The sequence below is a fragment of the Larimichthys crocea genome, chromosome XIII (genome assembly GCF_000972845.2).
Source record: "Larimichthys crocea isolate SSNF chromosome XIII, L_crocea_2.0, whole genome shotgun sequence".
Lineage (NCBI taxonomy): Eukaryota > Metazoa > Chordata > Actinopteri > Sciaenidae > Larimichthys > Larimichthys crocea.
Window position 1 is genome coordinate 8266044 of NC_040023.1, and position 23703 is coordinate 8289746.

The 23703-nt window shown below is 40.9% G+C and overlaps 1 protein-coding gene, 2 long non-coding RNA genes and 3 other non-coding genes across 6 annotated transcripts in view; 5 read left to right on the top strand and 1 right to left on the bottom strand.

The window, feature by feature from the left end:
* The first annotated feature begins 1705 nt into the window (after nucleotides 1-1705).
* On the top strand, nucleotides 1706-1777 carry trnae-uuc (transfer RNA glutamic acid (anticodon UUC)). Its single transcript has one exon. It is a non-coding gene; the product is annotated as a tRNA-Glu (tRNA).
* Nucleotides 1778-8336: 6559 nt separating this feature from the next.
* On the top strand, nucleotides 8337-10808 carry LOC109136949 (uncharacterized). The gene is made up of 5 exons (XR_002041554.1): nucleotides 8337-8382; nucleotides 8599-8645; nucleotides 9334-9409; nucleotides 9935-9996; nucleotides 10127-10808. It is a non-coding gene; the product is annotated as an uncharacterized LOC109136949 (long non-coding RNA).
* LOC113747240 (uncharacterized) lies at nucleotides 8340-9922 on the bottom strand. The gene is made up of 3 exons (XR_003463474.1): nucleotides 9834-9922; nucleotides 8788-8903; nucleotides 8340-8412 (listed from the first exon to the last, which is right to left on the bottom strand). It is a non-coding gene; the product is annotated as an uncharacterized LOC113747240 (long non-coding RNA).
* LOC113747523 (small nucleolar RNA SNORA9) lies at nucleotides 8780-8914 on the top strand. Its single transcript, XR_003463680.1, has one exon. It is a non-coding gene; the product is annotated as a small nucleolar RNA SNORA9 (small nucleolar RNA).
* LOC113747524 (small nucleolar RNA SNORA9) lies at nucleotides 9710-9844 on the top strand. Its single transcript, XR_003463681.1, has one exon. It is a non-coding gene; the product is annotated as a small nucleolar RNA SNORA9 (small nucleolar RNA).
* Nucleotides 10809-15560: 4752 nt separating the features above from the next.
* The window catches only part of myo1g (myosin IG), a 48059-nt gene continuing 39916 nt past the window's right edge, over nucleotides 15561-23703 (top strand). The window contains exons 1-5 of the mRNA XM_010750794.3: nucleotides 15561-15579; nucleotides 17788-17908; nucleotides 20959-21167; nucleotides 22409-22502; nucleotides 22635-22800. Of these exons, the coding sequence (XP_010749096.2) occupies nucleotides 17814-17908; nucleotides 20959-21167; nucleotides 22409-22502; nucleotides 22635-22800 (564 nt within the window). The 5' untranslated portion in view covers nucleotides 15561-15579; nucleotides 17788-17813. The remainder of the gene's footprint in view (nucleotides 15580-17787; nucleotides 17909-20958; nucleotides 21168-22408; nucleotides 22503-22634; nucleotides 22801-23703) is intronic.

Here is a 23703-nt window from a genome sequence, read left to right on the forward strand (position 1 = left end):
ATGCAAACTCCCCTAGTCTGGGGTTCAAACCAAGAACCTTCTTGCTGTGCAGCACCCTACTAAGAACGTCCATCCATCCATTTTCTGTAACGGATCAAGGTTGCAGGGTCCAGCAGTCTATTAGGGTGGAGAGGCGGGGTTCACCCTGGGTTCCCACTCACATTCACACCTTTAGATAATAATTCACACAAACACATAAAAACTTGAACTGTATTAGTAAAATGTTTAATTTAAAGTTAATTTATTCAGCTAATCTGTCCCCATTGTCCACCTAACACAGATTAAACAGACAAACATTTATCAAAATTACATCAGATGTTTAAGATTTGGGCTTTTGATTGCAGCTCCAACTCTGCATAATCTATAAAGATCAGCAAATAGGTATGACCAGCATGAATCTGAGTGTTTTTCCACCAGCTCAACCTGAGCATGAAAACATGAGATGGATCATGTGTCAACTGCACGTTGGATAAAGAACCGCAGCGACCACACGAGTTCAAGTCGAGAAAAAAAAAAGGTGACACGTAAGAGAACAAACCTCTATAAATCTTTTTAATTTATCCCACGGTCTTAGAAGTGGAAAAAAACAAACATAATAAGACACTCATGATGCACTATGGTATTTTTATGAGCTGTATTTCACGGGGAAAACAGGAATGTGACAACAAAGCAATCATCACCTCCGGTTTATGGGAAGAAGTCATTGCGAAAGATGTTTGAACAGGCTACAGTTTAACTTCTGCTGCTGATCATAAAAATACTCTTATCGCTAATGCCGCTTTGTTACCTTGTGAAATACCTTTTGTGTGCACCATGTTCTTGTTTTGCTGGCTCAAGAACAAAACATTTTGATCCACTTTGTACTGTAGACACTCATGAGTAACAATTTTTCCAGCACTGCAGGTTGTGAAATCCAAACACAGCTTGCAAAGAAGCCGAAGGAGGGACATCCTGCTGAGTAATGCCGCTCAGGATACAAAGACTCGCATGTGCAGGACACGATACTCAAGACGAGATGAGCTACAGGACACTGGTTGCACATTATTCACTCATGATGTGGATTTCCCCGAACTAGTGGACAGCTGTAACGCTGGGAGGTGAGAGTATCTGCAGAGTCATGAAGCTGGGACACTGTGTCGTGTGATAAGGCTATTAGAGAAGGATCTGACCTCCTTAAATAACCTGGATTTAAGCCTTTCGTGGTGCCATTGAAAGGAAAAGAGACAGAAAGTCTGGGTTGGGTGGTGCAAGAGGGCATGGCTTGGGGTGATGTGGTGACACACCGGAGGAATGGGAGGAGGGGTGGGGGATATTTAAATTAACTGAGAAGCTGAGTCACAGAGAGAGAACATCCTGCATCGTGTGCTGTGCTGTACAGTGCTAAGAGGCTGAGTCAGTCTGCACAGTGGGAAAATCATGTCCTGGAAAACGTCTTAGTGTATGATCCATCTTCTGAGTTACAACTACGCACGCAAATGAACCTGTCCAAGGGTCCATAGGTGCTGTTTGTCTTAGCGTTCGGCGTCATTTAAGAGAAGACAGAGAAGTTTAAACTCTGTCAGAAGTCCACAAACTAACGTTGAGCACAGATATTTATTAGTTGTTTCTTCTATAGTGACTTTCTACTATCAAATTCACCCACTTGTACCCACATTCATACACTGGCAGCATTGGCTGCCATACAGGTGCTCATTGGACACACCGGTCCCATATGGTCTAGCGGTTAGGATTCCTGGTTTTCACCCAGGCGGCCCGGGTTCGACTCCCGGTATGGGAACTACATTTAAGGTCACCCCACTCTTCAGCGACCTGCACTGGCTGCCTGTAGCTGCCAGAATTAAACACAAAGCTCTGACGCTAGCCTACAAAACCACCTCAGGATCTGCCCCTGCCTATCTCAGCGTCTTACTAAAGGCTCACGTCCCGACCAGGGCGTTACGCTCCACTCATACAAACCGTCTAGTTGTACCCTCGCCTCTCGCAAAGCGAGGTCACTCTAAACTCTTCTCTGTGGTCGTCCCCAAATGGTGGAATGACCTACCAACAGCTACAAGAACAGCAACATCCCTTTCGACCTTTAAAAAACTTGTAAAAACCTTTCTGTTTCGAGAATGCTTCCCTGCCTAACAAAACTAACAAAACTAACAACTACTCTGTGCTCCTTTACACCTTTCTCAGCTTATGTCCTCCTCTGTAAGTCGCTTTGGATAAAAGCGTCTGCTAAATGCAATGTAATGTGATGTAATGAAACACACCAATGGTGCAGTTTGGGGTTCAGTATCTTGCTCTGGAGGAGCCGGGAATCGAACCAACGATCTTCTAATTGGTGGACAACCCGCTCTACCTCCCCAATAATGGAGCAGTGTTATCATGGATCAAGTTCCTGGCCGCCTGATAAATATCTTTTAGCTCTGTTTTTGGTCTCCACCCACTTCTAAGGCTAATATTTTGACTCTTAAAACAAAACAATACAATAAAGATGCAGTTTCTTTATTCACATTTCTTCTTTACAAGTGTTTCTGGGGTTAGCCTCACAATGTCACTACAAATGACACATTCGATCAGATCAGGTCATCGGATATAACCGTAGTTTTGTCGTTGATGCTGTCTGCTGAGTCACCAGCACTAAGTTTCTTTCATTAAATAGTGATGACCTCACTGCAGTAAATGTGGATGAGCTATCTGACCCGATAAAAACTGATTTAGAGCGCAGGTCAAAGCGGTGTCAGCTCCTATTTTTAAGTTTGTTGTTATGATTTTAGTCATAACATGACGTGCATATCTAATTTTGAAGCCCAGGTTGGGGCCTACTGGTCTGATCATAGAGGGTGATGTGTACTACAAGTGACACATTTCACATTTAATGTGATGTTTATATAAAATATTGATTAGAACAGTTCTAAACTGGAATATATTGTGTGTGACTTATGTTTTTATAAAGCAGACAGGCGGTTTAGTAGTTTAGTAGCTGTCGGCCCCATGCTGCCTTTTTCTCGACCACGTGGGATTAAGTATTTCACCTCATTTGGGCAGGCAGGGATCAGGTGAAAAGGATTATGTGCTCAGTAACCCCAAAGTCTGAACCATACCTCAATTATCCTCAAACCCAGACCTTACAAAGCCTCTCAGATCGCCGCACGGTTTCGTAAGAGTTGCCGGGAGCTACTGTATACGGGGGTGAACCTCAGCTGCACCTCAGATGTCCTTGTGTTTCTGTCATTGATGTAGCATCCAGATCAGACCTTGTGAAAGTGCCCCGACATGCAGAGCTCGACAGAAGGGGCCCTGCCAGCTAACATTAAAGTCAGTAAAAGTCAAAAGACAGACAGAGCGTGCAGATCAGCAGACATGGAGTCATATTTTTAATACATATTTTAGTGACATGCAAACACAAGTTTGACGTTTTTGGTCATTTATCAAGAAAAAACATCAAACATTTGCAGGTTCTAGCTTGTTTGTTGGACAAAAACAAAGCAAATTGAGGACGTCATCTTAAGATTTGGGAACTTGTGTTTGACATTTTTCACAATTTTCTACAACTTTAAAGACCAAATGTTTAATTGCTAATGAAAGTAGCTTTTTTTTTTACTGTTACCTACTGAAGTTTACTGTTTTCTGCATTGTAAATGTAATATATTTATGTTTTAGTGTGTTAACAAGCTATTTGAGGACATCATCTTGGGGTTTGGGAACTATCTGCTGACTATAATGGGAGGAAAAAAAGCCTCATTAACTATTAACTCCAGCAGTCTCTCAGACAAGGTGGCATCTCCTGCAGCTCACTGATGCTGGTCAGCTGACACGAGGATACAGCACACTCACGCACTCACACAAAGGCATTATTCACATGCCGACTCAGTGTGGAGTAATGCCACTTACATAACTCTCACTTAAATCGTAACCACAAGCTCTGCGGCCCTCTTTTAGTACACTCCCGGTATACCGTGCAGCAGTCAAACAAATGCAGGATATAAACTCAACAGCTGGAGGGAAGGTACATGACGTGAAGTGTTTCTGAGAAAAGACTCTTAGGTTGGAGCTCCTCTCATCTGATAGTGATCCTCCAAGCGTCACCTCTAAACAAATCAGAGCACGGTGACGACACTTTGAGCAGCACTGACTGTACTGTCTGCTCGCCAAAACGCCTTTAGGTAGATTACAGCTCTTGTTTGTTGATGGAGCGGCTCCTCTGACGAAGTTTGATTCAGTAGTCTGTCCTCTCTGACCATTGAGGTTTATTTTCATTCACCAGGTCTCTGTTGCCCTTTAGCAATGCCAGTAATGCTAGACTAATCGCCCTCTTTGCAATCATTAGCAACCTCAAAATGAAGGTGTAAAAGCTGCAAGGAACCACGTTTTGGTGAGGAAATACAACATATTTGGTTCAACCAAATAATCTAAACACTGGTCTTCTCCAGGGTAGGGTAGCTCCTCATTTTCCATCTCAATAAAGACCATGACAAAAGCTCAGGAAAACAACTATAGATCACAGTAGACCAAAGAATAATAACTGCTGCTTCATATTCTTTTTCAAAAGGACAAGAACCAACTACAAGATGGAGGCAACTGGACCTCTAAACCCGTTCTGTCTAACTGGTGGATAGATCCGAGTATTTAACCCAGGCGGGATCGTAGACCCAGCCATGGTTAGCACTTTAGTTTGTTAGTGCTCGTTGGTGTTGTGACGACTGTCGTCAGAGACGTTAAGGTCACCTGAGATCTGGTGCGGAAGACTGTCGTTCAGGTCACCTGAGCTTTGGTTTGCACGATGGTCGTCGGAGTCACGAGGCCAAGTGTGAATTGCTGTTAAGTCTCCTGGGAAGGCATGGAAGGATTGTAGGTGGCGGGGATAAGTGGCGTCTGAGGCCTCCTCCTCAGTCACTGATGAATGCACCTGCACTTGTGACCTTATAATCCCTGTTTAAGTTTTCTAACATATGTCACATTGGTATTTTTAGCTTCTTAGTTTATTTAGTACTTAATATGAATTGGACTGAATATATAAAGATATATATATATATATATATAATCATCTTCAGAATAAATGCCAAACTACCCTGCAGCATTGACATACTGTTTTGTCCCTTTATAATGTTTATGTTGACTTTTGTTACCAAATAGCTGCCTATTTACTATTTAGCAATCATTTTGAGTTGTGTTTTTGACCACCTGATGAATGTATGTCCTGTATTAACTCTTTTAAGGCCCTGTTTATGGTCTCCTGAGGGGAAAAAATCTAACTTATCAGCTGCTAAATGCTTCACTGTGTTCATCAACAAGTCTCTAACTGTTTGTCTGCTGTTGGGTGCAGAATAGGTTGGTGTACAGTAGGGTTTTTTTTAGAGCTCTATAGCTGAAAACATCTGTCTATTGCTGTTGGAAGTGATGCTGATGAACTAAACATTAAAGTTAGTCTGTAAAAAACAAAACAATGAAGCGATAACCCTCTGTAAAATACCAAATTAGCTTTTCTTTGTTTAATCCCACCATGTGGAAAGGTTGGGGCTTTCAACTGTAATGCACCTTTTAGTCTTAGTCTGTAAAATCCCCCAAATTCCCCCCCTTCTACAGAGCGCATGACCTCACAGCTAAAAAAAAAACTGATATGAAAGTAACACAAACTTTTCTGTCTTATTCTGAGTTATTTTAAGTTTAAACCCAGAGGCTGAAATGTGCTTATCTAATTGTTCAAATCTGGTAAACTATTTCAAGCTTTGCCTAATCTGTTTTGTTTATTTTGTTGTTATTGTACAGACATGCAGCAAAACAGACTCTGTCACGATTAATCCTGAGACATGGTTGAAATAGGATTATTCAAAAAGATCAAATTATGATAAGTCGACAGTATATTGTTTGGCGGAGACTTCAGGGAACCGCGGGGGAAAGATAATGCTGCCTTTTCTTATTATTGGCTCCAACAGAGCAGTGATGCGGAAATCAACTTTGTGTTTTTGTTCAAACTTCATTTGCTGCTAAATCAGGCCATGTTTTTGTCCAAACACAGATTCAGATTGTCACTTTTGGATCTACATTAGTATGCAAACCACGTCAGCTGGGCAAAATGAAAACATCAGTGTAGGAAAACAAAGCTGAAATTCATCCTGGACGTCTGCTGATGGTGCAGGCCACAACAGACGGCCAAGGAGAAGTCTGCTTCTCTATGGCCTGTATTGTTGTATGGCAATGCAGTCTGAGTCATCCACCACGAGCGTCCTTCTCCTGGACACTCCAGAGCTGCCAACACCCACCAGTAACGGCTGTCCACTGGGTTTTAAAAGCCCTCCTACATGGGAATTTTCTGTAGTGGTGAAAAATACATTTTTAAGTTACTTTATATAAAAAAAACAATATTTTATTAGTCAATGTCTTGGTTTTTACATTTGTACTGAGTTGTCATGATCATAATATAAGACATTTCCATTGTGTTTCTCATTTTGGACAAAAGGATAAAGGTGGAGATTTTCCATTTGTTATCATTGTGAAATTTCCAACAGGAGGAAGTGAGTCATGCTAATTTGTAATCATTCCCCAACCTTAAAATACAGTTAAATAAACTTAATTTCTAAATACATTGTGATGTGTTTTGGGTTTCTTTACTCTACTACTTCATTTCTGTATCCACTTTCAGCCCTATTCTTGTAGCTCCACCTCATATTTATTATTGTCATGTATTATTGTAGGCTATATATTCACCAACCTGCTTAATTTCTTCAGCTGTTCTTGATTTTTTAACTTTAAAATGCCACTAAGTCCTACACACTGTAGCAGTTCACAGCAGTTCTTATTATATAATACTATATAAACATACTAATGAATATTATATTCAATTTCTGCCAATAGATACTCTTAAATCTTACACACTGGACAATTTAAATTAGTCATTTATTATTTTGCCGTGTCTCTTTATTCCTTCTTCTTGAATGCACTGTGTAGCTATGATTAGCCTAACTTTTGCTTTGAAACATGCCATAAATGTTGCTTGATTCATCTTTATACCACTTTTATTTTTCAAGAAATAAAACCAAACATACATAACAAAAACAAATATAACATACATCTGGCTCACATACCAACTCAGATTCAAATTTGTACAGGCAAGACATTCTGTGGTCATCCCATAAAAATAAGATAAGGACGAAAGATAAAGTGTACAGTAAGTAATACATTCACATGTTCATGCTCAGAGAGAGGTGCATAGAAACAAGCAAACAAAAAAAGATAAAATTGTATGTCATTTGCCACGCAGAGCAATTTCAGGTATGATACAAACCCTCTTGCAAAAATGGTAGAGATATTCAAACCAAGGTATGACAAAAAAAGTTTACATGTCAGATAGTCTAAAGCAACATATTCAAGCACCACCCTTTGCCATTGTACCTTAGATGGAGCTTTATCCATTATCCAGTTAAAATATACTTTCTAGCAGAGAAAGCGAGTGTCTGGTGAAGTTTTCTTTTAAATTTGTCAGCAATGGACAGGTCAGATATAGCAAAAAATCTTTTGGCTTCGCTTTGCCCCAAATCTGGCTTGCATTTTGGCAAGGTTATGGGTGGATGTCTGGGCCACAAATTAGGAAAGCCAAAACCATACCAAAAGGGAGCCAAAATTCACCCAAAACAAATTGTGGACTTCCAAAATATAGCCATAAATGTCCCAGAAGAGCCCCAAATCAGCTGTTCCCGCTCGCTCCCAAGCTTCATGCCTTAACTCAGCCATATATTGCTGGGCGCCTTCCTTATCTATTATGGATAACCCAAAAGGCTTTCTTAATGCCAAAATAAAGCCAAAAATGCCAAATGTATGCCATAATACAGCCAAAATATTTATATATTTCTATTAATGAATAAAATTTTTATTAATTTCCTGCCCAATGACCCTTTATACCACTTTTCTTAACCTTTTTTTAAATTATAACTTCATTATTATATATGTATCAAGATGTTAATCTCTAAAAATCAAATTTTTTCAGTGAAGACCACTGACAGTATAATTCAAACTGCCGCCATCTTTGGTGTGTGTCCGCCCCCTGCTGGGAGACCCCGTGCATCGTTGATCAAAGGAAACCCCCTTTAAAAAATGGTGTTAAATCAATTTGTAGCCACGGTGTGTGTAAATAATCCACTCTTATTGTTGTAATTTCATTATAATACATTATAATATATTGTGTCTGCCACTTTTAATCGAGATATAAAAAGGACTTTTCCACACAAAGATGAAACTCAGTTGCATAACCCCGCCGCCATCTTTGGGGTTGTACTGCCCCCTGCTGGGAGACCCCGTGCATCCTCATCGTTGAAGGAGGAGGAGACCCCCTCTCTTTATAAATGGCGTCACATCCGGTGCAACTCGTCCAGTTGAACTCGCAGCGGTTGATCGGTAACGGTAAGTGAAAACAATCCGCGTCCATCCGACCTAAAATATAAAATTTATCAGGTTAATAACGACGTGAAATCATATTAGAGCTGAAACTTTATTTAAATTGTGTTTTTGTTGTTGTTGATTAAATGTTTTAAACGGTTAAACGGCCCGTGTGCTCTCGTAGCTAAGCAACAGGTGTGTGTGAAGTCTTAATTATTTCCTCTCTGTTGTCATCTACAGATTAAAAACAAACAGGTGTGTGCGATGACAAACACCAGGATGCAAAGGTGAGACTGCTTATTCTTTATTTTCCTTTTTATATACTTTGTCTGCTCCATGTGTATGTAGTGGACACAGGAAGCAGCATGCAAACAAGTCTATAAACAACTTTAAAATACTTTATTTATTTAATTATTTAATTGTGCAGACCTCTCCAGCTAGGCTCAGCCTGCAGTGGCTGCATCCTTTCCTGTAGTGTCTGCTAGAGAGATGTGAGGCTGTTTGAGGCCCTGCTGTGGCTCTTCACGGCAGGGTTATAGGTAAACCTCTGACAAACTATTAAAGTTTATTTATTTGTTATGACTTAATAAGTACCTTTGTGTTCTGCGTCCTGTTATCTAATTTGCCTTTAACCATAACTGGAGTCATGCCATGTGTCTAAACATGATCTTGGTTTCTGTTTATATAGTTGCAACTTTGGATGAGATTTAAAAAACAAACATGCAAACTAATCCTTTGTGTCGTATACTTTAAGTTTAAGCTGGACAGTGTTCTCTGATCATGATAAATCTGTATAATGTACACTCTTATACGTGGACATAATTTGATGTGTCAGCTGTATTTGAGTATTGCAGGGAGAAAACTAAACATATGTAACTGCTTTAGTGTCAACACAAGCTGCAAAACCGCATCATGTCTTATTAAAATATGAACAACAGGTCTTACATGAGCTGTTTTTTGTATTTTTGTGTACAGGACAGCAGCGGTGAAGCCTGGCCAGGCTCTGCTCAGACCTCCTTGATGCTCAAGTATGACTGAAATGAAATAAAAGGTAAGTTTTTGTAAAGAGAACAAGTGGCATGGAAGTATCCCTTTCCTCTATGGCTTTAAAAAATGTTTGAGCAAAAGACTACATGAATTAAAAGTGACTTAGATCCTGTTTTTTAGATTTGCTTGGGTCACAGTGACCACATTTACTTCGACAGGTGATTTGAACTTGGAAAATGCAACATGAATCAAACATTTGAGCCGAATTCCTTAAGCCAAACAAAGTTTAAAATGCAAATGAGTGGTGATGGAAGGAAAATACAGCTTTTAATGTAACTAGTTTCTTATCGAACGTTATAAAGACGTGCAGACCTTTCCAGCTAGGCTCAGCCTGCAGTGGCTGCATCCTTTCCTGTAGTGTCTGCTAGAGAGACGTGAGGCTGTTTGAGGCCCTGCTGTGTCTCTTCATGGCAGGGTTATAGGTAAACCTCCGACACTTGTCGTCTTTTAGTTTTTTAAGCCAGACAAAATGCTCGTAGTGCTTCTGCGTCTGTCACTGTACTGAGGTGTCGTTTTTTTATTTTTACAGGAGTGGTTCGACTGCTGCCGAATGCAGAAGTCTGTCATGACGAAGTCTCTGGTAGTTGAAAGGTACATATGTTTTTGATAATTCAGCATTTTTGATGGACTCTCTGGTTCAGCTCATTTTGAGTTATCTCTCTCGTGTGAACACAAACGTACAAAAAGTGCTTCATGAATTAACACTTTCTGTTCTTCACAGCCCCTCCTGGAGCTGCCACCTTACCACGCTGGAGGGGTTTGCGTGTTCCAATGATCCCAGGAGCTATGTTGTTGGAGGCTTCGTGCCCCTGGTAGGGTCACCCATGGCAATCAGGTCCTAGGTGAGGGTGCAGAAAAGGAAAACTCAACCCCAATGAGCCATGTCTCCCTTGCCCGGACAAGGGTCACCGGGGCCCCCAACCTGGAGCCAGGCCTGGGGGAGGGGCTCGTTGGCGAGCGCCTGGTGGCCGGGCCTTCACCCATGGGGCCTGGCCGGGCACAGCCCGAAAGGGTGACATGGATCCACCACCCATGAGAGGGGTCGCAGGGGGCATGTGCTGAGAGAGTTGGGCGACAGTCAGAGGCGCGGAGGGAATTCTGGGCTTCCCTGCTGAAGCTGCTGCCCCTGCGACCCGACCTCGGATAAGCGGGAGAAGACGAACGGACGTTCTTCACAGCTTCCATTCGGCCTCTGTGAAGAGAGTCGAGTGGTGATCACGTGGATCCATGTTGAAACCAGTGTATACTGTAAACATCAGGGTGTCGGCAACATGACTGTAGAGTTGTAGACTGTCATCCACTGTGACCGGTTGAGTTAAAGATGGAGAGACAAATGTACACTTGAAATAAACATCACTGTTGAAATAAACATCACTGTTGAAATAAACATCACTGTAAACATGTTTGCTGTGGTTGTGACTTGAATGATGAGGTTTATCAGAGGAGGAGAAGAAACATTCAGACAGCTGGTTTCACATTAGATTGTGGTGATCATCGTCTGTCTCGAGTATTGAAATAAGTACTGAATGAAAAATTGGAGTTCCTTCTGTTCAGTTAGTTTATTCTGCAATACTAGTCTGGATCCATGTGAGGGTGATATGACACCACATGTAGGTGAGGATCTCTTGATGGAAACAAACGTTTTGATCTAGTTTTTTATTCTCTATTATCAAATATTTTAGTGCCATCCAACATGAGCACCAACCTTTGGATTAAAGTCAACTTTAATGCAGTAAATTAAATTATTCCAAAAGTCTATTACAGTCTTGGCAGATGAAACCTTAATTATGATCATTTGAACAATTTAATTTGACCCTTGTTTATTTTATGCACCTTGTATGGAGGTTTCAACACGACCAAAGGGCTTTTCCCTGTTAATATATTTGTTGAAACAACGGCCCAGTTATTATTCTTATGAATGGTGGTAGAAGTACTTATATCTTTTACTTAAATAAAATTAGGACTACTGTTTATTTAGAATATATCTATATTTTATATAAACAAATTTAAAGTAAGTTAATGTTTGAATATTGATACTGACTTACTTTGAATTACTTTATATAACGTAATTATCTGTTATTTCATAGCAAAGTATTTTTTATATATGGATTTTTTTTGTGTATAAATAAAGATTATTACTAAAGCTGTCGGATAAATGTAGTGGAGTAAATCAAATCGAAATACTCAAGTAAAAGTACTTCAAAATAGTACTTGAGTAGATGAATTATCAAACATAACCCACAGAGGTAAATATGTATTTTATTTTTCTTGACTGAGAATTTGATTTGATCTTATTTATTTTATTTTATTTGATTTTATTGTGGAATGATTGAAGTGTAAATCAGCAGCGGACGTGACGACGTTATACTTTCGGTTTCACCTGCACGAATAAAAACAAAGTCAGGTCATCAGGAGAGAAGTTTAAAGTAAGTAACTCACACACAAACTGTAGATTCACTTTTTAATGCATTTGTTCCAGTTTGAAAGTCTGCGAGGGAAATATGAACGAGTTTAAACAAATAAATCCACACAGGCTCGCTCGGTTATTTCTAAAAGTTTGTGCGGATATTTCTAATCAGTGAAGACAAGTTCATGCTGTGCAAAGACTAAAGAGTGTTCTTACCTCTTCTGACACTTTTACCGAATAGAAAGCAGTAATACTTTGACAGAAAGCACATCAGCCACAACTTACCAAGAACAGTCACTTTCACTTTCGATGAAACCTCCTGGACTTTAAATGTTGTGCAGCCTTGAAGTATAAATATGTAGAAGTCTAACATATGCACACTGCACAATATGAAGTATAAAAACTGCGTGTTTGCCTTCACAGTGTCTCCAACACCGACCTGAGGATAAAGGTTGTGCATGATTGAGATTTTAGGGGTTATTCATCACATTTGAGGGCGCAACATGCACATGAAACATGATTTTAAATGGTGGTGGTGGTGGAAGATTTAAAAGCAGATGAACAGCCTTTAAAACAACAACTGAAGTTAATCCAATATATAAATAAATACATTTCTTTTTAATGGTCTATAATAACTAATCTGTTGTATTTATCGCCCTCTACTGACCAACAGTAAGATGTGCAACAATTCCTGTAGTTCAGTTTCACTATAAGAACACTCAACAAACATTTAAACCCAAAACTTTTAGCTTTGATCCATGTTTTTATGAGTCACATTAAAGACATAAAGTATATTTATGCACACGTGTTTCATATTTTGTTGTTGTTGTTGTTAGAGATCACTTTATCCTCTGCCTGACCTGCATAGTATGCATGAGATTGCAAAATATTGAAGTATTGGTAATGATTTGTTACTTTTTGTATCTTTGCAATCTTCTTCTTAATAAATTAAATAAAACATCTTGCAGTACTCACTTCCTCTGTAGCTGAGAAGTGAGAAATACACATTTGTTGTGTCACGTGTCAGCCTCCTGGCAGATATTCTGCATGATGAAGACTGTTTTTTGTTCTTTGAGGCGAGGAAAATACAATTTGACATCATAAGTTACAAATAAAAGTTGGTTAAAACACTGAATCAATCCATCAGTCAGTAAGTTTAGTCGTGTATTTGTTTCCACAGAGCTCTCATGTCCTGGAGGTGAATCATCAAAAACAGTGAAAGCAGCTGACCATCTCGAGGTAACTCAGCTTTTTGTGTGAGGTCAGATTAATCCTTAACTTAACCTTAACTGTTCTTATTGTTTGTCTATAAGCTCATTCTGCTGCTGTGTTTTCTCCACATCTTATTCTCAGATGGATTTCCCAGTCGAGGCGACGATACATTTGAATATTTTCCATGATGGGAAACAAGTGCGGGAAATCCTCAGGTCACACGGCTTTACGTTGAGAGATCTGAGTGTCGATCGGGTGCATGTCAAAGGGTCGTTTCTGAAGCTGAAAGCTGCGAAGGTCGCTTTGGAGACGCTTCTTCTTTACTCACAAACTAAGCCCGACGTCACGTCATCGTCGTCCCCACCGGTCCCGAATGTTTCCTCTGGAGCCATTTCCAAATACTATAATAACAAAAGCTCAGATGGTAGCAGGAGCAGGTCAGGATCCCGAAACAAGCCACATCCATCTTCACCCACAGCCTCCCCATCACGGGTGTCCGGATCTTCCAACAACCATCCAACCTCTCCGGAGTTTTCTCCAAGATCAGACCAGCGTAGCTCACTCACGGAGTCCTTTGTCGTTGATGCAGATGTGTTTAGGTACGCAGACCGGCTCAAGAATAAAGACATTAAGAGGATTCTGGACAACCATGGTGTCTCAATGGACGTGGTTACAGTTGGCGATAGCTATAACATCACTTTAAAGGGGGGAAGTGCAAAGACAGCTGTCGGTAAACTACAGAGTCTAATGAATGATCTCAACGAAACACTGCGCACGCAGGAAGTTCCTCTGAAGCACCTGGATCACGAAGGGAAGGGTCTTTTGAGGCGGATCGAGGAAAGCAGTAACATTCACGGTTCAGTGCTAGTACTAAGGGAAGGTGATAAACTTCACCTCATAGGGCCGTCAGGTGAGAGCTACATGTTAAAGGAGAGGCTGTTGGGGAGGCAGTCAGGACGGAGTAGAGGACGGACAATGGACAGGGACCGGGGGAAGAGAAGCAGCTCTCTGCCACCAATGAGGCAAAACCACAGAGAGAGAAATAGCGGTGCTGTCGCTAATCTATCTCCTGCCAGAGCTTCAGGTTATTCTCCAGACTACCAGGCTGCTGAACCCAAGCCGGGAGCTTCAGGTTATTCTCCAGACTACCAGGCTGCTGAACCCAAGCCAAAAGCTCCTAGTTTTTGGAGACGCTTCAGCTTCAGAAGAAGCCGCTCTGAGACACGCCACAGAACCAGAGCAGAAAATGGCAACATGCAAGTCGTGGAAAGCAAACCGCGGCCTCCGAAATCACCCAGGAGAACCTGGGTACAAATACTACAGTCCAAGGTAAACAAAGTGAGGCAGGGGTTTAAAAATCCGAGAAAATGAGCAGTGGATTCATGTTGATGAAGACACACAGACTAAACACTAAAACTCTTTTTTTTGTCTGTTCAGATCATGTTTTGTGTCTAGATACCTGCTATTTGTCTTGATGACTAACAGGTTTGAATATGCACTTACGTTTCTAAAGGGCTGATCTTTGAGGTGAAACAAATATTTTAGCATTAAAGGAAAAGACAAAGCCCAAGATATGTTCCGAAACTCAAATATAATGGATTTACTAGGATAGATAAGATAAAGAAAAGCAGCAAATTTTGACATTTAAGTAGCTTAAACAACAAAATGTTTGGCTTTAAACATTTAATCAATTATCAAAATAGCTGGCAATTCATTTTTTAGTCAATTAACTGACAAATCCTTGTAACTCTAGATGTTTTTATTATATTGCTGCTGCATAATGCAGCTAACGTCTGATTGGTTCCCATTTAAAACCAAAATGTTGGACTTGTGCCTCTCTACCTCAAACATATTTAATGTAATTTTCCACTACTTATTCGCAGATACAACTCTGTTGTTTGGTGTTGACTCTCTTTAATCAGCTCTTTTATATTATGATTATTCGATAGGAATGTCAGATTGATTGATGAGTGTCATGCAGTGAAATATGTTGATTTTGATACTTTATTCTTTTGACATGAAGGTGTTTGATTATACTGCAAAACTTAATGATCTGTGCATAATATGAACTTCTCCTGTCCCGAGGACAGTTAGGAACTTCTCTTTCATTAATAATGCTAATCGCTTGCACTATGAACGTTGATCTGGAAGTTATTCACACTGTATAAGAGCGTCAACAAAAAAATGATTAATGTAAATGGTAAAAACTGAAGAGTAAATCTGTCAATGAAGCACAAGAATGACCATTAAAAACACTAACAATAAAGATTTGAAGGATCTTTAATGAGACCTCAGTGTGTTTTTACTGTTAGTATTGTCCCTGTAACACCTGAATGCAACATGTAGATGGAGACAGTAACAGATATGAGATGGGGCACGAGCAGGAAGTGAAACAGTGAACTGAATTCATACTGAGAGAGGAACTATTTATGGCAGATGAGGATCTAAAAGGCAAGTGTGGTTACATGTTTGCCCGGGCACTGTTGACTTTATGCAGTGTAAAACAAGCTTCATAGTAAACATCAGAAAAAGGCTGTGAAGACGCTCTACAGTAGGTAGGTGTTATATTTGAAGTTTCAGTTTGATGGTAAAGTCCCTTTACTCATAATCTTCCTATCAGAATGCACAAAAAGAGACAAACAGGGCTGTGGTGATGACTCAGAGGACGACTCTTTTCGTTAACAGTAAATAAATAAAATAGATAAGTCTGATGAGAAATCTCTCCTCCATGAGAACGTGGCGTCGTGGTTTCCCCTCTTCGTTTGTGTTCGTCTATCACCAGGGCAACTCAGAAAGCCGACATGAAATCTGATGGAGACGACGTTGTCAGGCATCGTCATCACATTTTGTCATCACATTTAACCAAAAACAGGAAACTTAAAGATTTATTTTAAGGCGTGAAGTTGGCTTATTTTTAAGTGAGGTTGTGAGAAGGCATTATCCTTAGTCAGCACAGAAAGAGCAGAGCTATGTACTGCTGTGGATAGATAGGGTCGTCAAAAAAGAAGATTTCTGCCTTAAGACCACCTTAAAAAACTCTTTAAGTGTAAGCTATATTATATATTTTCATTTGTTTACCTTGGCGTCTTGATGAAATCCCAGTTCTTTGTATTTAAACACTTTTTCATGCCTTGAGGATGCTTATCCTTATCACAAACACCATTCATAATAAAACAAGACAATGCATGCATGGATTTTGTTCATCATGGAAAAAAAAAATCCCGTCTGAGTCATGAACTGAGTTGTGTTACTTGGCCTGAAAGATAAACGCTGCTGAAAGATGTTGGAGAACTGCTGGCAGCTGATCACGGCGATAAAAAGACGTCGTGACCTTCACGAAATGCTAAACAAGAGGAGTAAAGCGTGAATCACTTTGCTCAGTTCAGCTTTAAGATTTGTCAAGACTAGTTCGTCGGCGGCACTAGATGAGCTTCAAGGTTAAAGGATGAATCAGGCTTTCAGCATGTTTGTGCTTTCTTTTGCACTATCACTCAACAACTGTGGGTTACAAGGTCAATGAGGAGGATGTGAAAGAAAATGTTCAATGGGTAGGTTTTTAGTCTGAATTAGCACAGACAACACAGGAAACACCGGGGAATTCAGCAGAAATAGTGAAACCGTGAAAACAGCATTGTAAAACAAAATCAGAAAAAGACGATAACCATAAAAAAAAGAGTTTAATTACGAAATAATCAAAAAGCAATTACAATTAAATCCACAGGTTTCTGAAGAGACGTCGTAAAGCTCGGAGTGTAGTGACCGCCACTATCCTGGGAGTTCTCTGCTGCGTACAGGTTAATCTAAAAATCAGCAAAGACGTGGATCGTATGTGGAACTGATTTTATTTAAATAAAATCCAATATTAGTCGGAATAACAGCGGTAGTCTGATAAACATACACATCGAGAAGAGTTAAAGTAAAGAGAGAAAACTTGTAAGTGATGTCTAACTTTGACCATAAATCATAGGATAGCATAATTTAACTTTTTCTTACTTCCTGCCCCAGTTATTGTTCCTCAGGTGGAAAGTTACCTTGAAATGTTCTTGGAAACGGTTCTTGATTTCAAGAAATAGTTCAAGCCCTGTGAGATATGGATATAAAAAAATTAACAGTCACTTAGTCAGAATTTCCGTAACACAGCTCTGCTGAACTTTTTGGTTATGGCGTACAAAAACAGAGTTTCTCATGTTGCAGCTTGGCCCTGTTGCGAGGATGGGAACCTCTGGTTTAGAGAAAAACCCCAAGGGACACGTTGTACTGCCAATGCCAAGTTAAGAAAAGGAAATGCCACGATCCTTCCCAGGAGATAAAGGCCATGTTCTACCCCCAAATTTGCAAGGTTAACTGCTGTTTATTTGGCAGTGTGTCAGATGTGGGTTACAAACATGGCTAAAAAAGCAAAGACAGTACAAGCCTCGTAGTGTCACGCTCTGACAGTTTTTGAAAGTTGAAGGACTTGTGGCAGGAAGAGAGAGACAGAGGAGGATGCAGAAGTGGCATGAGCTTTTAAAGATAGCGACCTGCTATTTATATAGGTCTGCATGAGGGCATGGGCTGACTGACAGGATGACGTGCTGCAGCTTGTAGACCACAGCTCTCTCTGTGACTTGACTAAGCACACCCTTGAATTCACCAGAAAGCTCACCACGCCCACAGCAGACTCTACACTACCGGCCTCAGAGAGTCGAGCATACTTCTCTTTCTTCTTCCTTGAGCTGCTTTCTCTTCTCCTCTGTGTCTTGTTCGTCTTTTATTTTTTTTAGCTTGTTTGGTGGACTAACAAGGAAGGATGGCGGAGCTGGAGGGCCTGGAGTTTGGGAAGTCAGACTTTGTGCTCCTGGATGAGGTGACGATGGAGCAGTTTATGGACAATCTGAAGCTGAGGTAAGGGCCTGAAGTACTGTTAGAGAGGAGGAAGGGAGGGGAAGAGGCTGGAAGCAGCCGGGTGTCAGAGATGCAAAGGGTAGAGCTTCACACATAGCTGATATATGAAGGAAAACTGCATGTTTCTTCAGGTTTGTGGTTAAAACATGTTGAAATAAGTAACATTACGGTGTATTTAACTGTCCCTGACGTTAACACTTACGCAATATAGTGCTGAATCACCAAGCTGACACCCTTTTGACAACTTCTCTTTAAGTAAGAAGCTAGAAGCCAGTCGACTTCACCTTTCCCGCTCAGCCTCGGGGTTCAGATATAAACTTGAGGTTAGGTTGATCACTGCGGTACACGCTGACAATCAGATGAGCCAAATGAAGCACATGTCAGGTTCCCAGTAAAACCGCTACGCTCACCAAACCTGTCTAACTTAACAAGTGAACGTTACTCGTGTTTTGTCTTGTCTTTAGGTGTGTAATCTTTCTCATGTCACTTTTAGTCCAGACAGTGTCTTTTCTCACTTCCTCAGTCACTTTTGCAGGGAGGGGGGGCGTCACGTCCTCAATTCAAACTTCTTTCAGTCACCTAAAGATCAGCAGAGGCACCGAAATGTCAAACAAAATAAAAAAAAAGACCTCTGTGGATTTTGAGAAAACAACCCACACCTTCTCAGTCTGACGTGTGCACAGCAAGTTACCTCAGCTTAGCCTGTGTGTGTCATCATCGGTTGGCAAATAATGCATACAGAGTTTCATCACACAGCTTGATCAGACTTGTCTGGAGGCAAAAAAAAAACACACAAGCATGTTGTAAAGTTTGTGGCAATATGCGCCCGTGCTGTTAATGGTTGGTTGTACCTTTCTCATATCCACCTTTGAGTTCAGGTGTTCTTCCAAACTTCTTTACTTGATAGTATTCACCTCTCATGTTGGATATCTATACCTTGGTGGTGATCTTTTCTTGAGTGCTAGAACTTCTACTCTAAACAAAGATATTCACTACAGGTATTACAGTATTTGAGCTCTGTCACGTCCTTCTATTTCATCCAGTACCTGATATAGTCTCATATAACCTCCTACTACTTGATTGGTCAGTATATTACCAGGAAGCGTGAGATGACTACTGTCTCTATTGCCTTTTCCTTTATGATCATCTCTAGCTGTGTGGGGTGGGGACCTTCAGGACGCTGTCCTTTAGTGAGCCAGTAGGGAACTGGGATGAGTTTACAGTTGAAGTATTTAATATTCCATTAAAATGACATAAAAGTGATGTTTGAGTAGTCATTATAAAATACTGTAGAGTAGTTGCGTCACATATATTCCATGTGTACAATGCAACTTTCTGTCATGAGAGTAGAAATGTTTCCTTGAGATCTTGTACAAAGTGAATATAAGAAGTTTGTACTTAAGTAAATGTCCCAGTGAACAGTACAGCAGCGTGCTGGTTGTGGCTAATAAATTTAGGTATACGAAGGCCGCGTGTCTTAGCTGCGTTTGGAGGATGAGCAGTCATTATGGTGTACATGGTGACTCAACTGAACTCACCACACAGTCTATAAGGCTACATACGTGCAACCAAAATGTATTTTATTTAGCTCCATTAACCTACACGTCAGTTCTACCCCAACCCAAAAAAGAAAACTTACTTGAGGTTTCTCAAGGCTGTGACGCCCTTTGAACCACAAGTTTCATTTCCTGCTTTCGGTGTACACATAAACTTGTGTCACTTCCTGTCAGATACGTATGACATAGGTGGTGCATGATCTGCTCATGGGTTTTGTCATGGGTGGTGTGAAAATGTCACTGGAAAGATGGTGACAAACCCAAATTCAGAGGCCACAGAGAGGCTAAACTTTACACAACAGGGCGTAATATTATGTGAGAGGGAAAATTTGAGTATTAGAGGCTTTGTTTCCTGCAACCCCGGTGACTTTTTACACCTTCCATCAATACTTAGCTTTGGCAGCTATGAAACAAAACAAACAGGGGCACTTCAGGGGTCATACATCATATCTGTGACGTCGCCTACAGGTTTCTGAAGAGCTGGTGTGAACCTCAGTGTGGTAGCTGCCTCCATCTTTGCAGTCCTCAAAGCGGATATTTAACTTTAAGCCTTACTATATATAAAAAATATAATTAGTTTTTTTTGTACCAGGCTGTAAACTTGTTTATTTCTGCTGTGAAGTTGGACATTTGAACATGGGGACTTATGGAGACTGACTCACTTCTGGAGCCAGCCTCAAGTGGACGTTTGAGGATAGATGATGTTTTGCAGTACTTTAGTCTTGTGATCTCTCTAACAGATGCTTTCAGTTCCACCAAAGAGTGATTTCCCCTCTAAAAGTCTCACATGGTTTCATCTAAATAACAGTTTGTGCCCTAAAGGGGTAAAAATTTCCAGCATTTCACAATAAAAATGCAAAGATTGGAGAAAAATTTCAAAAAATGAGACAAATTTGTGTTGCAGAACTTTTCTTTTTTCAACTCTCATTTATCGTCTCACAACCCTCACTATCTGACATAAAGAATGGGTGATGATGAGTCTCTGGTTGCAGCCATGTTGATAGTCCTGCCTCTTCCGCCTCTCAGCTAATCTAAAAATCGGCAAAGACGTGGATTATTCGGCAGGCCGAATGACTCCTGGTTGCTCAAACAAGCCATCTGTAACAGCATCTACCTGTCAATCAAAGCATCCAAGCTCTTAATCCTGCATAACTTTAAGCCTTAATATAATGTGAACAGGTGAGTTGTATATAAATTCACCCTCAGTACAGTTGTCATGAACGGGGAAATTAGCTACAGAGACCAAAACTGTTTTTTGTACCAGGCTGTAAACATGTTTATTTCTGCTGTGAAGTTGGACATTTGAACATGGGGACTTATGGAGACTGACTCACTTCTGGAGCCAGCCTCAAGTGGACGTTTGAGGAACTGCAGTTTTTGGCACACTAAACAAGAGAAATACATAAAAACACACACATCCATAGGTAGATCCTCACACATAAATGATACATGTACATGTATGTGACAGACGTCTGGTTTTCTTTGGTTTTACAGGTTTGAAAAGGGTCGCATCTACACCTACATCGGAGAAGTACTCGTCTCTGTTAACCCATACAGACAGATGGACATCTACGGCAAAGAAAACATTGATGCTTACCGAGGCCGGGAGCTGTATGAAAACCCTCCTCACCTGTACGCGGTGTCTGATGCCGCCTATAAGGCCATGAAGAGACGGGCTAAAGATACCTGCATCGTCATATCAGGTTTGTTTCTCCCATACCCTCATAAGACAAAGAGTGTGAACTCTTGCTGTCTGCCTGAGGATGTTGGACAGTTTTCAATGGAGGGGACTTCCTACGCTTTTAATTCAAACAGGGTTGCAATCAAAGGCTCTTTGATTCTGTGAGTTTGTGGAGTGATTCCACATGGCATTATGTTCGCTTTGAATTAACGCTGATTACACTCAGGGAAACAAAAGTGCTAGAGGATAGAAAAAAGTGAGAAGGCGCCGCTATTCTTAGATCCTGACCTCTGTTTGTCAGTGTTTGGTCTGTGTCTGGCAACTTGTTGTTGAGACAGTCAAGAGTTCATCATCTGTACTGTGGCTTTTTTACCACATGTCTCCTTCCTCTGCTCTAGATTGTCAGACTTTACGCAGTAATCATCGGGCTGGCACTAATGTTTGTTCTCATTATTATTGAATGTTTTTTTCTCAATTAGTCGAGTAATAGTCGACAACTTTGGGGAGCCAAACATCAAGCCAGTGCAACAACACAAGACGTAGCAGCCAGATAATATTACTGACTAGTCCAACAGCAGTCAGCCCAGCTCGGCGTCTGTCTTTCAGCCTTTTATTTCACCAAGCTCTCACCAACCACTAAAAGTCAGTCCCAGATTTACTCTTGTCCGGCGGCTTCTTGCCCAGTCACTCCTTTTCCTCCATCACCATCCTTTTCGGTCTCATCGCCATTAGCTATATCATAGAGGCTGCTAAGCTTCATTACTCAACCGACCCTGCTTTCCGCCTTCATTCTGAAATCCTGTAAACCTCCTCTTCTTCTTCTTCTCTGTGGTCCAAAACGCCTGTGGTACAAACACTGGTGTTTTTTCTGGTTAATGTTTCTCTAGATAATGCTGAATATCATCAACCCTTAAACCCTCGACATTAGACTGTTCAAACCTTCCAGGAATACAATTTAGTAATCTGTAATATTCTTTAAAAATCATCAAAACAAATAAGAGAAAGTATTTGCTAATCCAATTCCAGTCTTCATGTTTGTCAAAGCACATCAGTGACCTGTGTTGATGCTACCTATAACTCTTACCTCTATGTTTGGTCAATGATCAAGCACAAAATTAGGAATCTATCACACATTAGTTGGTACTCACAGCTCAGATACCTCCCCCACATTCTTCAACTAGAGTAAACAGAGTAAATATGACGATATGCGGCTGTACTCGTCTGTTCGTCAGTGTTGTGAAACGTCTGTGTTTCTTGTTTCAGGTGAAAGTGGGGCAGGAAAAACAGAAGCCAGTAAATACATCATGCAGTACATCGCAGCCATCACAAACCCGAGCCAGAGGGCCGAAGTTGAGAGGTGAGTGGTGCTAAAAACCCACATGTATTCCCCCATCTAACACAAATAAATAATTGGATCATGAGAATATGATGTTCCCATAAATCATCTCACGTGTTTCTATCGATGGTCACCTCGACGCGATAAATCAAGCGTGAAGAATGTGCTGCTCAAATCCAACTGTGTGCTGGAGGCCTTCGGGAACGCCAAGACAAATCGCAACGACAACTCCAGCCGCTTCGGCAAGTACATGGACATCAACTTCAACTTCAACGGCGATCCCACTGGAGGACACATCAACAACTACCTGCTGGAGAAGGTGAGGAGGAAGATGGAGGGCGCTTTGACTGCAGGACAAGGAGACACATCACCACACAACAAAAACAAAGTCTCCTCTTTTGGGACGTATGTTGAGCCCACCTCTGCAGGAAAAAGTACCGAAAAGTTCTGCTCATTTAGTTTTTAAATTACATCTTTTCCTCTCCCGAACATGAATGTTTCATGAGGTGATGACAAAGAGGTGTGAGGGAACATCCATGAATAGATGTGTCTGTGAAGCCGCTGCTGTGCCGCTGCGTGTTAATGAATGGCTCACCTGGGGGTATTTGATGCTGCTGTATTTATCCGCTCCGTTAAACAACCGTCTGGCACTCAGAGCCGGTGTGAATGATGGTGCAGTGATTCATTTTCAGAGGGCAGAATTAACCACACTGTTTCTAAGGCGTCATGTTTCTCATCAGCAGTGAAAGTGCTGCTGCTGCTGGAGTCACACAGTCGGTAATCACTCTGGTCTGAGTGTTTGTCTTAAAGGAAAAAACACATGGTGGATGTTCCTTATTTCTACAAATAAAACTGGGTGGTCCATCCACGACCACATTATTTTTTTTGGCATTTTATGCCTTTAATGATAGGACAGCTGAAGACAGACAGGAAGCAGGGGGAGTGACATGGAATAAATTAGCCGTCCGATGCGGGATTCGGGGCCAGCTGCAGCGAGGACTATAGCCTCCACACACGGGGCGGCCGCTTAACCCACTATGCTACCAACCGCCCCACAACCACATTATTTTTAGACATTTTGAGTGTAGCCATAGCACAGATGTGAGGCACGTTACACCAGCTCTGTATGTATGTCAACCTCAGATGGTTTTGAGGTTCGTGTTCAGTGTTTTCTGTTATATTTTGTAATGCTGCCGTCTCTTGTGTTCCTTTAATTCCCTTT